We start from the raw sequence: 16,500 nt of genomic DNA, 5'->3' as shown, positions 1-16,500 counted from the left end.
TAACAAAACATAGCATAGCATAGCAAAACATAGCATAGCAAAACAAAGCATAGCAAAATAAAAAACAACACAACAAAACATAGCATAGCATAACAAAACATAGCATAGCAAAACATAGCATAGCATAACAAAACATAGCATAGCATAACAAAACATAGCATAGCATAGCATAACAAAACATAGCATAGCATAACAAATCAAAGCATAGGATAGCAAAACATAGCATAGCATAACAAAACATAGCATAGCATAACAAAGCATAGCATAACAAAGCATAGCATAGCAAAACATAGCATAGCATAACAAAACATAGCATAACAAAACACAACAGAACATATCATAGTATAACAAAACAAAACATAGCATAACAAAACATAGGATAGCATAACAAAACATAGCATAACAAAACATAGCATTCCATAACAAAACATAGCATAGCAAAACACAACAAAACATAGCATAGCATAACAAAGCGGAGCATAAAAACATAGCATAACATAATACATAGCGTAGCATAACAAAACATAACAAAACATAGCATAGCATAGCATAACAAAACATAGCACAGCAAAGCAAAACTTGCATAGCATAACAAAACACAACAAAACATAGCATAACAAAATAAAGCCTAGCATAACAAAACATAGCATAGCATAGCAAAACACAACAAAGCCTAGCATAAAACACAAAAAGCACAGCATAGCATAACAAAACATAGCATAACAAAACACAACAGAACATATCATAGTATAACAAAACAAAACATAGCATAACAAAACATAGGATAGCATAACAAAACAACAAAACATAGCATAACAAAACATAGCATTCCATAACAAAACATAGCATAGCAAAACACAACAAAACATAGCATAGCATATCAAAACACAAAAAAGACAGCATAGCATAGCATAACAAAACATAGCATAACAAAACACAACAAAACATTGCATAACAAAACACAACAAAAAAGAACAGCATAACATACATTGCATAACAAAACACAACAAAGCTTAGCATAGAATAACAAAGCATAGCATAGCATAACAAAACATAGCATAGCATAACAAAGCACAGCATAGCAAAACATAGCATAGCATAGCAAAACATAGCATAGCATAACAAAACATAGCATAGCATAACAAAACATAGCATAACATAACAAATCAAAGCATAGAATAGCAAAACATTGCATAGCATAACAAAGCATAGAATAGCAAAACATAGCATAGCATAACAAAACACAGCATAGCATAACAAATCAAAACATACGATAGAAAAACATAGCATAGCTTAACAAAACAAAGCAAAGGATAGCAAAACAAAACATAGCATAGCATAACAAAGCACAGCATAACAGAACAAAACATAGCATAACAAAACACAACACACAGCATAACAAAACATAGCAAAACACAACAAAGCATAGCATAGCTTAACAAAATACAACAAAAAATAGCATAGCAAAACAAAACATATCATAGCATAGCAAAACATAGCATAGTATACCAAACACAACAAAACATAGCATAGCATAACAAAACATAGCATAGCAAAACAAAGCATAGCATAATAAAAAACAACACATCAAAACATAGCATAGCATAACAAAACATAGCATAGCATAACAAAGCATAGCATAGCATAACAAAGCATAGCATAACAAAACATAGCATAGCATAGCAAAACATAGCATAGCAAAACAAAGCATAGCAAAATAAAAAACAACACAACAAAACATAGCATAGCATAACAAAACATAGCATAGCAAAACATAGCATAGCATAACAAAACATAGCATAGCATAGCATAACAAAACATAGCATAGCATAACAAATCAAAGCATAGGATAGCAAAACATAGCATAGCATAACAAAACATAGCATAGCATAACAAAGCATAGCACAGCACAGCATAGCATAGCATAACAAAACATAGCATAACAAAACACAACAGAACATATCATAGTATAACAAAACAAAACATAGCATAACAAAACATAGGATAGCATAACAAAACAACAAAACATAGCATAACAAAACATAGCATTCCATAACAAAACATAGCATAGCAAAACACAACAAAACATAGCATAGCATATCAAAACACAAAAAAGACAGCATAGCATAACAAAACATAGCATAACAAAACACAACAAAGCATTGCATAACAAAACACAACAAAAAAGAACAGCATAACATACATTGCATAACAAAACACAACAAAGCTTAGCATAGAATAACAAAGCATAGCATAGCATAACAAAACATAGCATAGCATAACAAAGCATAGCATAGCAAAACATAGCATAGCATAGCAAAACATAGCATAGCATAACAAAACATAGCATAGCATAACAAAACATAGCATAACATAACAAATCAAAGCATAGAATAGCAAAACATTGCATAGCATAACAAAGCATAGAATAGCAAAACATAGCATAGCATAACAAAACACAGCATAGCATAACAAATCAAAACATAGGATAGAAAAACATAGCATAGCTTAACAAAACAAAGCAAAGGATAGCAAAACAAAACATAGCATAGCATAACAAAGCACAGCATAACATAACAAAACATAGCATAACAAAAACACAACAACACATAGCATAAAAAAACATAGCAAAACACAACAAAGCATAGCATAGCTTAACAAAATACAACAAAAAATAGCATAGCAAAACAAAACATATCATAGCATAGCAAAACATAGCATAGTATACCAAACACAACAAAACATAGCATAGCATAACAAAACATAGCATAGCAAAACAAAGCATAGCATAATAAAAAACAACACATCAAAACATAGCATAGCATAACAAAACATAGCATAGCATAACAAAGCATAGCATAGCATAACAAAGCATAGCATAACAAAACATAGCATAGCATAGCAAAACATAGCATAGCAAAACAAAGCATAGCAAAATAAAAAACAACACAACAAAACATAGCATAGCATAACAAAACATAGCATAGCAAAACATAGCATAGCATAACAAAACATAGCATAGCATATCATAACAAAACATAGCATAGCATAACAAATCAAAGCATAGGATAGCAAAACATAGCATAGCATAACAAAACATAGCATAGCATAACAAAGCATAGCATAGCAAAACATAGCATAGCATAACAAAACATAGCATAGCATAGCAAAACATAGCATAGCAAAACAAAGCATAGCAAAAAAACACAACAAAACATAGCATAGCATAACAAAACATAGCATAGCAAAACATAGCATAGCATAACAAAACATAGCATAGCATAGCATAACAAAACATAGCATAGCATAACAAATCAAAACATAGCATACCAAAACATAGCATAGCATAACAAAACACAACGAAGCATAGCAAAACAAAACATAGCATAGCATAACAAAGCGGAGCATAACAAAACATAGCATAACATAATACATAGCATAGCATAACAAAACATAGCATAGCATAACAAAACATAGCATAGCAAAACATAGCATAGCATAACAAAACATAGCATAGCATAGCATAACAAAACATAGCATATCATAGCATAACAAATCAAAACATAGCATACCAAAACATAGCATAGCATAACAAAACACAACGAAACATAGGAAAACAAAACATAGCATAGCAAAACAAAGCATAGCAAAATAAAAAACAACACAACAAAACATAGCATAGCATAACAAAACATAGCATAGCAAAACATAGCATAGCATAACAAAACATAGCATAGCATAGCATAACAAAACATAGCATAGCAGAGCATAACAAATCAAAACATAGCATACCAAAACATAGCATAGCATAACAAAACACAACGAAACATAGCAACACAAAACATAGCATAGCATAACAAAGCGGAGCATAACAAAACATAGCATAACATAATACATAGCATAGCATAACAAAACATAGCATAGCATAACAAAACATAGCACGGCATAGCAAAACTTGCATAGCATAACAAAACACAACAAAACATAGCATAACAAAATATAGCATAGCATAACAAAACATAGCATAGCATAGCAAAACATAACAAAGCATAGCAAAAAACACAGCATAGCATAGCATAGCAAAACATAGCATAACAAAACACTACAGAACATATCATAGTATAACAAAACAAAAAACATAGCATACCAAAACATAGGATAGCATAACAAAACAACAAAACATAGCATAACAAAACATAGCATGCATAACAAAACATAGCATAGCAAAACACAACAAAACATAGCATAGCATATCAAAACACAAAAACACAGCATAGCATAGCATAACAAAACACAACAAAGCATTGCATAACAAAACACAACAAAACAGAACAGCATAACATACATTGCATAACAAAACACAACAAAGCTTAGCATAGCACAACAAAGCATAGCATAACAAAACATAGCATAGCATAACAAAGCATAGCATAGCAAAACAAAGCATAGCATAGCATAGCATAACAAAGCATAGCATAACATAAATCAAAGCATAGGATAGCAAAACATAGCATAACAAAGCATAGAATAGCAAAACATAGCATAGCATAACAAAACACAGCATAGCATAACAAATCAAAACATAGGATAGAAAAACATAGCATAGCTTAACAAAACAAAGCAAAGGATAGCAAAACAAAACATAGCATAGCATAACAAAGCACAGCATAACATAACATAACAAAACATAGCATAACAAAACACAACAACGCATAGCATAACAAAACATAGCAAAACACAACAAAACACAACAAAGCATAGCAATACTTAACAAAACACAACAAAAAATAGCATAGCAAAACAAAACATATCATAGCATAGCAAAACAGAGCATAGCATACCAAACACAACAAAACATAGCATAGCATAACAAAGCATAGCATAACAAAACAAAGCATAGCATAATAAAAAACAACACATCAAAACATAGCATAGCATAACAAAACATAGCGTAGCATAACAAAGCATAGCATAGCAAAACATAGCATAGCATAACAAAACATAGCATAGCATAGCAAAACATAGCATAGCAAAACAAAGCATAGCAAAATAAAAAGCACCACAACAAAACTTAGCATAGCATAACAAAACATAGCATAGCAAAACATAGCATAGCATAACAAAACATAGCATAGCATAGCATAACACAAAATAGCATAGCATAACAAATCAAAGCATAGGATAGCGAAACATAGCATAGCGTAACAAAACATAGCATAGCATAACAAAGCATAGCATAGCAAAACATAGCATAGCATAACAAAACATAGCATAGCATAACAAAACATAGCATAGCAAAACAAAGCATAGCAAAAAAAGAAACACAACAAAACATAGCATAGCATAACAAAACATAGCATAGCAAAACATAGCATAGCATAACAAAACATAGCATAGCATACCATAACAAAACATAGCATAGCATAACAAATCAAAACATAGCATACCAAAACATAGCATAGCATAACAAAACACAACGAAACATAGCAAAACAAAACATAGCATAGCATAACAAAGCGGAGCATAACAAAACATAGCATAACATAATACATAGCATAGCATAACAAAACATAGCATAACAAAACATAGCATAGCAAAACATAGCATAGCATAACAAAACATAGCATAGCATAACAAAACATAGCATAGCATAGCATAACAAATCAAAACATAGCATACCAAAACATAGCATAGCATAACAAAACACAACGAAACATAGGAAAACAAAACATAGCATAGCAAAACAAAGCATAGCAAAATAAAAAACAACACAACAAAACATAGCATAGCATAACAAAACATAGCATAGCAAAACATAGCATAGCATAACAAAACATAGCATAGCAGAGCATAACAAATCAAAACATAGCACACCAAAACATAGCATAGCATAACAAAACACAACGAAACATAGCAAAACAAAACATAGCATAGCATAACAAAGCGGAGCATAACAAAACATAGCATAACATAATACATAGCATAGCATAACAAAACATAGCACAGCATAACAAAACATAGCACGGCATAGCAAAACTTGCATAGCATAACAAAACACAACAAAACATAGCATAACAAAATATAGCATAGCATAACAAAACATAGCATAGCATAGCAAAACATAACAAAGCATAGCAAAAAACACAGCATAGCATAGCAAAACATAGCATAACAAAACACTACAGAACATATCATAGTATAACAAAACAAAACATAGCATACCAAAACATTCGATAGCATAACAAAACAACAAAACATAGCATAACAAAACATAGCATTGCATAACAAAACATAGCATAGCAAAACACAACAAAACATAGCATAGCATAGCATATCAAAACACAAAAACACAGCATAGCATAGCATAACAAAACACAACAAAGCATTGCATAACAAAACACAACAAAACAGAACAGCATAACATACATTGCATAACAAAACACAACAAAGCTTAGCATAGCACAACAAAGCATAGCATAGCATAACAAAACATAGCATAGAATAACAAAGCATAGCATAGCAAAACAAAGCATAGCATAGCATAGCATAGCATAACAAAGCATAGCATAACATAACAAATCAAAGCATAGGATAGCAAAACATAGCATAACAAAGCATAGAATAGCAAAACATAGCATAGCATAACAAAACACAGCATAGCATAACAAATCAAATTATAGGATAGAAAAACATAGCATAGCTTAACAAAACAAAGCAAAGGATAGCAAAACAAAACATAGCATAACAAAGCACAGCATAACATAACATAACAAAACATAGCATAACAAAACACAACAACACATAGCATAACAAAACATAGCAAAACACAACAAAGCATAGCAATACTTAACAAAACACAACAAAAAATAGCATAGCAAAACAAAACATATCATAGCATAGCAAAACAGAGCATAGCATACCAAACACAACAAAACATAGCATAGCATAACAAAGCATAGCATAGCAAAACAAAGCATAGCATAATAAAAAACAACACATCAAAACATAGCATAGCATAACAAAACATAGCATAGCATAACAAAGCATAGCATAGCAAAACATAGCATAGCATAACAAAACATAGCATAGCATAGCAAAACATAGCATAGCAAAACAAAGCATAGCAAAATAAAAAACACCACAACAAAACTTAGCATAGCATAACAAAACATAGCTTAGCAAAACATAGCATAGCATAACAAAACATAGCATAGCATAGCATAACAAAACATAGCATAGCATAGCATAACAAATCAAAGCATAGGATAGCAAAACATAGCATAGCATACAGCATCACTCAGCACCACCACAGTATCACTCAGGGGCACCACAACATCACTGTGCGCTACCACAGCATCACTGAACGCCACAGCATCACTCGTTCGCCACCACAACACCACTCAGCGCCACCACAGCATCAATCTGTTCAACCATTCAACAACAACTGGTTCAAATATGTTCTCTCAATGTATCAAGCTTTATTACAAATGTCACAAAAAGATGTTAATATTTCACTTCTGTTCTTGGATTTTCGTCACAATAAAATACACTGAACATTATCTTCACAAAAGTTATTTACAAAAGTTTAAGCTATTGCCATAATAAATTACAACAGCTTTTATTGAAGTATTAATTATTTTAAAAAAATTAAAAGCCATTGTTATTTGTAATATCAATATATGTACGTCACGTAAATACAACACATATTGCATTACAAATGCTATAGGTGTCACATTTGTAAAGGTTATAACTATTGGCATTGTAAATGACAAAGCTATTAATTTTGCTATTTTCAAAACCAACACATAAATAAAAAATGTGTAATTTACAATACCAATAGCTCAGACTTTCCTAATGCGAGACCTATTGCATTGCAAATGCTTGTCTCTCAGAGTAGACAGACGGACAGGGGGCCTGTCAAGCAAATACATTGATGCAACCCGACCAGTCTAACTGACACCCCCAGCACAAAGCGCTAAAGATTATATGTTATATGTGTTATAGTAGTAATGCAGGGACGAACAAGCTTAATTAATTTAAGTGTAAATTGTACTACCAGCAACTAAGCCACGTGGGCTGCCACCCCTGTTTTGACAAAGCAATGACAATTATATGTTAGATGTCATATGTTGTAAGTGTAAAAACCAATAAAAAATATTTTAAAAAATGACTGGCCCAGTCCAGGTTTTTTCTTTGAATTCTGGGAATTGTAGTCTTGTTTCTTCCATCATAGAAACAGGACTACAATTCCCAGAATGTAAACGAAAAAAACTGGACTGGAGCTGCACATGACGCATGGACCTGGGTAGCTTGGCCGTTATAGGATGGGAATGCTCCAGGATAGTGATAGAATAGTAAGCCTTGGGCGGCCTCTAATACCCTACATCCAGTGTTCTCTCCACCTGGAGCAATACAGATTAGTGGAGGAGAGGCTCCTGCTGCTAGGGTGCCCTAAAGAGCTGGTGGAAAGATTCAGCAGCGTTAATTCACAGCAGTAGAAGCAAGGACCCTTTCTCCACCTGCGACAGAGGTAAAGTCAGAAAAGGCTAAGCTGGAAGATGTAAGAGGTCAACGCTGAGCTAGACAGGGAAGTGTCGCACCGGACGCCTGTGCAGAACCATTAAGGGGTGCCTCTGGTGGACGAAGACATACTCAACAGCAACGAGGTGAGTCGGACCTCAAGTGGCAAAAATGTATCTGAGGCGACCCAACAAAGCAGTGAAGCACACCCACCCACAGTGCCCATCCCTGAAAACTAGAGTGGCCCACAGGATTTGTACAGCAGTTTCAGTGCTTTATTCTTACTAGGTGTGAGGGCAAACTGACAAGCCACTCAGTGCACTTGGAAGAGAAACAGAAGACAGTGCACTGAAGCAGGCGGTGGTGATGCCCTGTGTCACAGAAACAAATACTTGAACAATATAGCATAGTAGCTTCCTGAGACCCAAAGTGTTGGCAGAGTGACATTTTATGTATCATTGTACCCCATGCAAATGTGCACTAGCTGACTGTAATGAGATGCAAAGGATGGGCCTACACAGCTCCAGCATAACTGCTTGCATAAATATGCCTACTTCAAGCCTGACAAACCAAGCGACTCCAAAGACCAAGCGATCAGGGTTCAGCGACGACCACATTCACAGGAACAGTCATTGACCAAACTACAAGCAGCAGTTAGGAAGTCCCTTTGACAGGAAATCTAGAGGTGCTTTGGAAAAAGAAATTCACAGAAGTGAATCTTATGAAAACTGATTTTAGGATACTGTCAGAGGATTGCCAAAGAAACCCTGGGTCTATTGAGCCGCACCACCCGCAGCGAGGGGCGTGTCGCCCTTAGTGGCATCTCAAGCGAGAGCCAGCATGGCTGTCTGTGAGGTAGAAAGGGGACAGGGAGGAGACGGCAAGGTAGACGAGGTAGAATGTGAGGCATGCCCACGCGATCGCAACATCATCAGAGAGGCAGGGTCGGCCTCCCCTCCTCTGGGGGTATAAAAGCATTGGGAGAGGCAGAATTAATCCTCTTTGTCCTCTCCAAGCAGCTCCGGCGGCAGCAGACCAGCGATGAGTTACCCACCCACCCATCCCTGCAAATAAGGACGAGAATGGTGGGGTCCCAGGGAAGAAAAGGCTGTGGCCTTCTTTTTTGGCATGGACTGGCTGACCCTGGACAGGGCAAGCATTCATTGTGGGGCTCTGGGCTGGTGGGAGGGGGGGACTGACCTGCTGGTGGTCCTGGACTCTCCTGCCTTACCCAGGATGAAGGGGTGTGTATGTCTAAGAACATTGGAGGGGGTATACCCCGGTACTGTGGGGCCAAGGCGGAAGCAGTGCCCCGGCGGTAGTGCCTCTCTCTGGGAGGAGGACTAGCATGGAAAGTTACAACTGAAACAGTGCGTGTTGGGGCCTGCTGGCACAACAAGTGCAGGGGGCCATGACGAAGAGGTATGGCCATGATAGGATTGTAAATAATATTGTGTATACCTTTGCCTTGAAGAAAATGGTCAAGTACCTCAATCAAAAATGAATAAAGGATTACACTGCTTTAAGATTTAATAAAAGACTACGACAACAACCTTCTTCATGTCTTTTATGTGGCCACAGGTTTTGGGGGGCGACTCACACGCTGTATGCACACTATGAATTGGAAGAATGCTAATGGGGTATCCTTTTTTAATAACGGTTTCCCTCACCCACCCGAAGGTGGCATGCTTCATCATAAAGCACTATGAACCTAGTCATAGTGCGGGCTACAAACCCCTCTCTGAGAGACAGGAGCTCAGGGATGTTTTGTTTGTGTACAAGAGGTATATAGCAGAATGGTTAGCCAAAGAGAAGGTGGATTCCATCAAGGCCCTTCAGGCCTCAGTGACACAAGATGGAGGATGCAAGGTTAGGGAGTGACGCAACAACATCTGGAACACTGGAATATGAAAGTGCTGAAACCCAAAGTCCTATCATCTTCCTTCTCAGTCAGGCAGATGGACAGAGCATCGGCCCGTTAGTGCCAACCCACTACATTTCAGATACATACATAGACGCAATTGGGCAGGAAGCTAGACAAAGAAAATATTACTTATAAGGTGTTGCTGTTTCCTGATTTCAGCCTGGCTGTTCAGGACCAAGGACGAGCTTCAAAGGAATGAAAAGGACACCCAGAGAGAGTAATGTGAAATACATGATGCTCTTCCCTGCTCGCCAGAGAGTAACTACAGGAGGAAAATCCTGCCAATTTCTGACACCAAAGGATGCCTGGGATGGTTGGAGGGATGGTGGCACGCACTTCAAGAAAAAGTGCCTCCACACGTGGGAGGTGGGATGCTCTTACAAACTATAAAGTAACACCACCTGATGAAGTAGATTTTGCTGGGAAGTGTCATGATTATGATGGGCTCTGCTGAAGGGTGCCATGATGGACATCAGTGATTGCCAAAGAGCAGGCTGACCTCGACTTACAATCATGCGCTGTGGTCATCCATTATGCGCTGGACACTCCCTCAATGGCAGCTGCGAGAAAACATTGAGAGCCTACCCAAACTGATGCTGTATGAGCACCCCGGAGGATCACTCTGACACTTGCAGGGCCTCCATGCACTTGTGCAACGCATACTGGTATGTAGCTTAAGGTTTAAACCTTTTTTCTACATACAAGAATTGACACTAAGCACATATCCATGACAAAATGGGCAGAACTGGGGCGATAAGTGAGAGGCTTTGTTCAACCCGACACATTTTGGAATCTTGCTGTTAGCTAGGCTTCAGCGATTTTAAGTTGAACTTTTTTTACAAACTGGGTGCGTCAACAGATGCTGTCATGGTTAATGGAGTTGTCGACACCCTTCCTTCCCACCAAATCAAGGTACCCATCAGAGTTATCCATCATCGCCTCTGTTTGTCGCACTGACAGAGGAGCCTTTTCCATTCTGGTCTATGGAAGAATTAAGTTTTATTTGTTACAGAGGTACCACCGCTGCTTCTGTAATAAGACCCAATTAATAATTGATATTGGCGGCAAGACACTTGACTGCTGTATCCAAAAACTTACAAAGGTCAACGAAAAACCAGCTTCGCCGAATGCCTGTACGATAGTATCATTACAAGTTTGAGCTCTCCTCTCTTGACCAAACATTAAGTCTTTCTTCCTTACAGCCACAAAGACTGAAAGGTCCACAAGATGAGAGCTAATACTCCCTGGCACAGCAGCACATACATTTAGCAGGACTTATTGCCACCCAGCACTGGATCGCAAGATCCCCTAATATCTGCCAAAGGATATGAATAAAATGGGTCCTAATAAACTTTTGGGGTATTTTATATTACAGGCAGAGGGAGGGAACATACAGGTTTGTAGCTATAGACGCCTGCTTCTATAAAGGGACTCAGTGTAGGTTATTTTTTCTCAGGTATAAATCTTCCTGAGCTACACAACTGTTTAGATAGCTCAGGTTTTTTTTAAAATACAAGTATACATTAATACACTTCTAATTAATCTAATGTTTTCCACTTGATCAAAAGTTCCCTTTAGAACGGTACTCCATCAAGTGATTTAATGATAAAGATTAACTATTTTGGTGAATTCTGTATAGGTGTGTCTGATGGTACTCTATACCGAGACTGCAGAGTAAATAAGCATGAACTCGGAGAGCTGTGTATTCAAGCATGAAAAGAATAGAAAACTCACTTGCCAAAATGTAGCAACATAAATAGGCGACTTTGGGGAGGTGTACTCTGTGAAACATTCACCAACCAGCCATTATTATACACAGGAAAAATGTAATTTCGATAAGGGAGAAAATTGTGAGACTATGCCATTCCTAAATAAGGTATCAATACATGGATAAACCTGCAAAAAAAGTCTTGAAAAGTACTTACTAAGATGAGTATGGTGGAATTTCGATGTAAAAATCAACAAGTTTAATGAGCAATTGGGGCAGCAAACTTTCGGTCATGGTTACGAAGTGCAAGCGGCCCGGGGAGTGGGCGAGGTGTCTTGTCAGATATAGCAGCAGCGCAAGTATAGAATGCGAGTAAAAAAACAACGCAGCAGTTTGCAAAGCATTTGTGCTCCGTGGCATTAGAGGAGGGAAGTGGGCTCCACACTACGCTTGCTTGTTTATGTGCCAGCGTGCCACCGCCACCAATCAGGTTTCACAAGGTTAGTGCACTCCACAAAAATTCACTCCTTCCTGTCTAGGCTGCTAAAACATGTGACATATCATACAAAGCATGTTTGTTTTCTCTAGACTTCAAGCACTCACTAGCTAACCCTGACAGTAACACACGCAACTATATTTAACGTTTGTGAACAGAAAAATGTGAAAAATGTAGGCTGTTGTTAGAAATGCCTCATAGCAATATGGGGGCAAAGGGCAACAGGTAACCTAATAATTTATAGGTGAGAGGTTCATCGCTACTGGAATGTTTGAGTGACACTGAAGTGCATTGCTTAGATTTTTTTAATGGGGGAGTGGCAGACTGCCACACCTTTAATAAGGCTGCTATAGTGAAATTTCTTCTTTCAGTCAAATACATTATTCTTGTGTTCAATGTTCCTACCAGACTGGCACGTGTTCCTAATTGATCGTGTATCTTTACAAAAATTGTGAACTGGAAGCATTAATAATGCTGCAAAAGCAACACCTGTGAACATAAAAGCCAGGCCCAGCAGCAGGTGTCAGACATATTATGGTAACTCCTGCCAGCTAAGTTGATGTTGAGAGGGCGCCAATATTGCAATACATGAGTTTTATTTTAATAATATCAGATGTATTATTAAAGTATGCAAACAGAAGCAAAGCAACTGCACCCACATTACCTTGATGTGTTAAATGACACCAAGGGACTGGAAACAAGATGTTATGGAACATAAGCAACCTTCTACCCCAGCCCTGACAAGCTCTTCAGTTCCATGGGGAGAGGGGGTGCTGCTCTAGCCCAGGGTTGTTTTTATTTTTAATGTTGGGTCTTGCAGTCTTGTTTATTACATTAGAGAAAACGACTGCAAGTCCTAGAATTCCAAGGAAAAAATCTGGACTAGAGCAGCACATCAGTCCTGAGTCTGGGAAACGTGGCAGCTTTGTAACCAGCATCTGGATGCTAAGGTACCTGATATTCTCCCATGTAATTTCCATTGAAATCAATGGAAACTCCATGACGAGTTACCCTTGTCATTAGCATCCAAGTGGTTAAAAGGGCTTTGTGCAGCACAAGTAAACTCCCAAGAGACACAATCTTATATACAGGAGTAGCCAAACATCAAACCAATTAACATGTATATCTTTAATCGCATTGCTCTACGTGAAAGGATGAAACTGGTACAACACGGAATAGTTGGACAATGGATGTCAGCACTTGAGCGCTCCCCCTCACTTTCAGATATTATGTATGTATAGTCATATTTGAGTAGAGAAATCCTATCTGTGTAGCAACGGACAGCTGAAAATAAGCCACTACATTGTTCAAGTGACGTCGCCACCCTTGGCATTTTATCAACTTCAATCACTGTTTCCAGCGTGTTGCATGACTAAAATATTATGGCCTAGCCAGGGCTGGTTATTTAAAATAAACCTCCCTAAATCATCGGTGCATAGTGGTGACAAAAATATCAATGATTCAAAAGCCACTATTTCCGAACAAGTTGTCTGCAGGCTGCCACGCGCGTCACGTTAAAGGCACCTGCAGGGCAGATATTCTGAGGAGTCGTTGCTGTGTTATGATTGCATCTGCAGAGAACAGGGCGCTTGCTCGCTGTCTGCTTGCGTCTTATCTGGCCATCTGACCCACTGACAGCCGCGCGTGCAGGTCTGTTCACCTTTCACTCTCACTCCAGCTGCCCCGTTCTCCCTTTGCAAGCTTCAGCAGCACCTGTGCGCGCGCTCCCTCTCCCCACCTGCTCTTCGCAGCCCAGGTGGGCAGGACCCTTTTATTCATTCCCTATGAACAAAAGGCAGTGAAAAACGCCCTGGCACCGGGTGGGCAGCACGCCTTACCTTCCTCAGCCATTCTCTCAACTCGGGCTTAATTCAAACATAATTCTCCCAGCGGCAGCACTGGTCGCCCGTCGTCGCGTTCATGAGATTTCTGTGCTGATTCGGTGACGGGCTGCAAGCTCAGCCTGCAGCAGACATACAGTAACCAGGGAGCCTGCTGCCTTTTCACAGAGCAGCCTTGTGGGAAATGTAGTCTCGCGGAAGTAGTGCGCTGCTGCAACGGTGACTACAAGCCTCGTCTGGCATCCCGGCGTGTAGTGCAGAGTTTCTCCTTGCGTTAGTCTTTGGAATCCACGTTTTACATAGGTCCTTGGGAGCCCCTAATTGCACATAACATAGCCTGCAGCTGGAAAGAGAACTACAGACCCCACCATGCAGCCATTCGCGTCTTAGGTTTAGCAGAAATACACCTTGCAGGAATGTACGGGCGCCACCTATTTGTTGGACTCCACACGCGCCCGTCCAGTTTAAAGGACATCTTGATACACCTGCCAGCATTCTAATGAGCAAAGTGCAGTTTTTATGCCCCTTGTTTTTCGAGGCACACTTCACTGGTCTCACGCGCGTGCACATGATGTGTCTTTCCATTTCCAAACACTTCACGCGTTTTTCAAGAGATTGCTTCCGCGTTGCCATAAGAATCCGCTGTCCCATGCTTGCAAACGGGCGAATTTCGATCACATACAAGTCCACAATTTTTAGCATGCATACCATTTGTATTGTTCCTACGGTAACCGAGCAGTTACTTGGGATTTGTAATTTGTCCCATCAGCACCAGTTGCGTTACAGAGGGACACATTAATTTTTCTTAGGCATGGGGAGATTAAGGGCCATATGTATCAAGCTAATTTTTAGTCGCAAACGCTGCGAATCACAAAAAACAGAGTTTGCGATTAAAAATTAGCTATTTTCAATGTATGATGCACTATCGCATCGCAAAATGAGAAATCGCTAAAATAGCGATTCCTTACGTTGCGAGACCCAGAATTCTGTGAGTTCCCTAGCGATTCCTTATTTTGCGATTTTCTCAGTTAGCAAAATTCGCAAACGGGAAATTGCAAAATAAGAAATCGCTATGGAATGTATGAAAAAAATCGCAATTAGTGAATTCATGAAATTCGCAATTTAGAGAATCACAATTAACACAAGTAGGAGCAGGTGGTAACCAGGTGCAAACTATTTAAGGAGTCCCACAATGCAACAGATTTTGTCCACAATGGCTGGGCTGTACGTGATAGCCAGGAGGCTGCGACTCAGAGCTGCTGCACAGAGGAGGAGACGCCAGGAGAGGATATTCCGAGTGCGCATTACCATGTTCCAGCGGACTGAGGAGGACATCTATACACACTACAGACTGGATGAAGAGAGTATCCTTGATTTAATTTAGGAACTCAAACCCTTTCTTGAACACCCCACACGCAGGATACACTCCATCCCCACCCACATCCAGGTCCTGTGCTCACTGCACCTCTTGGCATCAGGTAGTTTCCAGGGGGTGATTGCCTCAGCAGGAGGGGTGTCACAGAGTGGAATTTTGCGCTTTTTCCATGCGTTCATTGATGCCATGGTACAGAGGCTGCATCAACACATTCACTTCCCAAGCACCCCACAGGCACTAGACCAGACCAAGCAGGACTTCTATCAAATAGCCCAATTTCCCCACATCATTGGATGCATTGATGGACACATGTTTTGAAATACCCCCCCTCCCATAATGAGTATGTGTTCAGGAATCGCAAATCCTACCATTCCCTGAACATACAGGTGGTGTGTGATCCCAAATACATCATCACGGACATTGTTGCTAAATACCCAGGCAGCACGCAGAACGCTTTCATCTTCCGTCACAGTGGGATACAACGTCGACTCACAAGTGGGGAGTTTGGTGAGGGATATCTACTAGGTAAATACATTTGAACAGAGGCCACACTTGTTAAGGATAGCATGGGCAGGACAGTGTTTAACCATATTCCTCCCACCCCACAGCTGACAGTGTGTATGCGGTCCGTGAGTT

The 16,500-nt window shown here is 38.8% G+C and overlaps 1 protein-coding gene across 4 annotated transcripts in view; it reads right to left on the bottom strand.

The window, feature by feature from the left end:
• SAMD12 (sterile alpha motif domain containing 12) overlaps positions 1-14,655 on the bottom strand; it is a 1,473,047-nt gene extending 1,458,392 nt beyond the window's left edge. For 3 of the 4 annotated variants that reach the window (XM_078686855.1, XM_078686853.1, XM_078686854.1), the window contains exon 1: positions 14,487-14,629. In XM_078686855.1, the coding sequence (XP_078542981.1) occupies positions 14,487-14,499 (13 nt within the window). In that variant the 5' untranslated portion in view covers positions 14,500-14,629. Of the gene's footprint in view, positions 1-14,486 lie in introns of all 4 variants that reach the window. The other variant, XM_078686851.1, reaches the window with a different exon arrangement.
• Between the last annotated feature and the right edge of the window lie 1,845 nt (positions 14,656-16,500).

The sequence above is a fragment of the Lissotriton helveticus genome, chromosome 4_1 (genome assembly GCF_964261635.1).
Source record: "Lissotriton helveticus chromosome 4_1, aLisHel1.1, whole genome shotgun sequence".
Taxonomy (NCBI): Eukaryota; Metazoa; Chordata; class Amphibia; order Caudata; family Salamandridae; genus Lissotriton; species Lissotriton helveticus.
The sequence above is the reverse complement of the archived record's forward strand: the minus strand, read 5'-3'. Positions and strand labels throughout refer to the sequence as shown.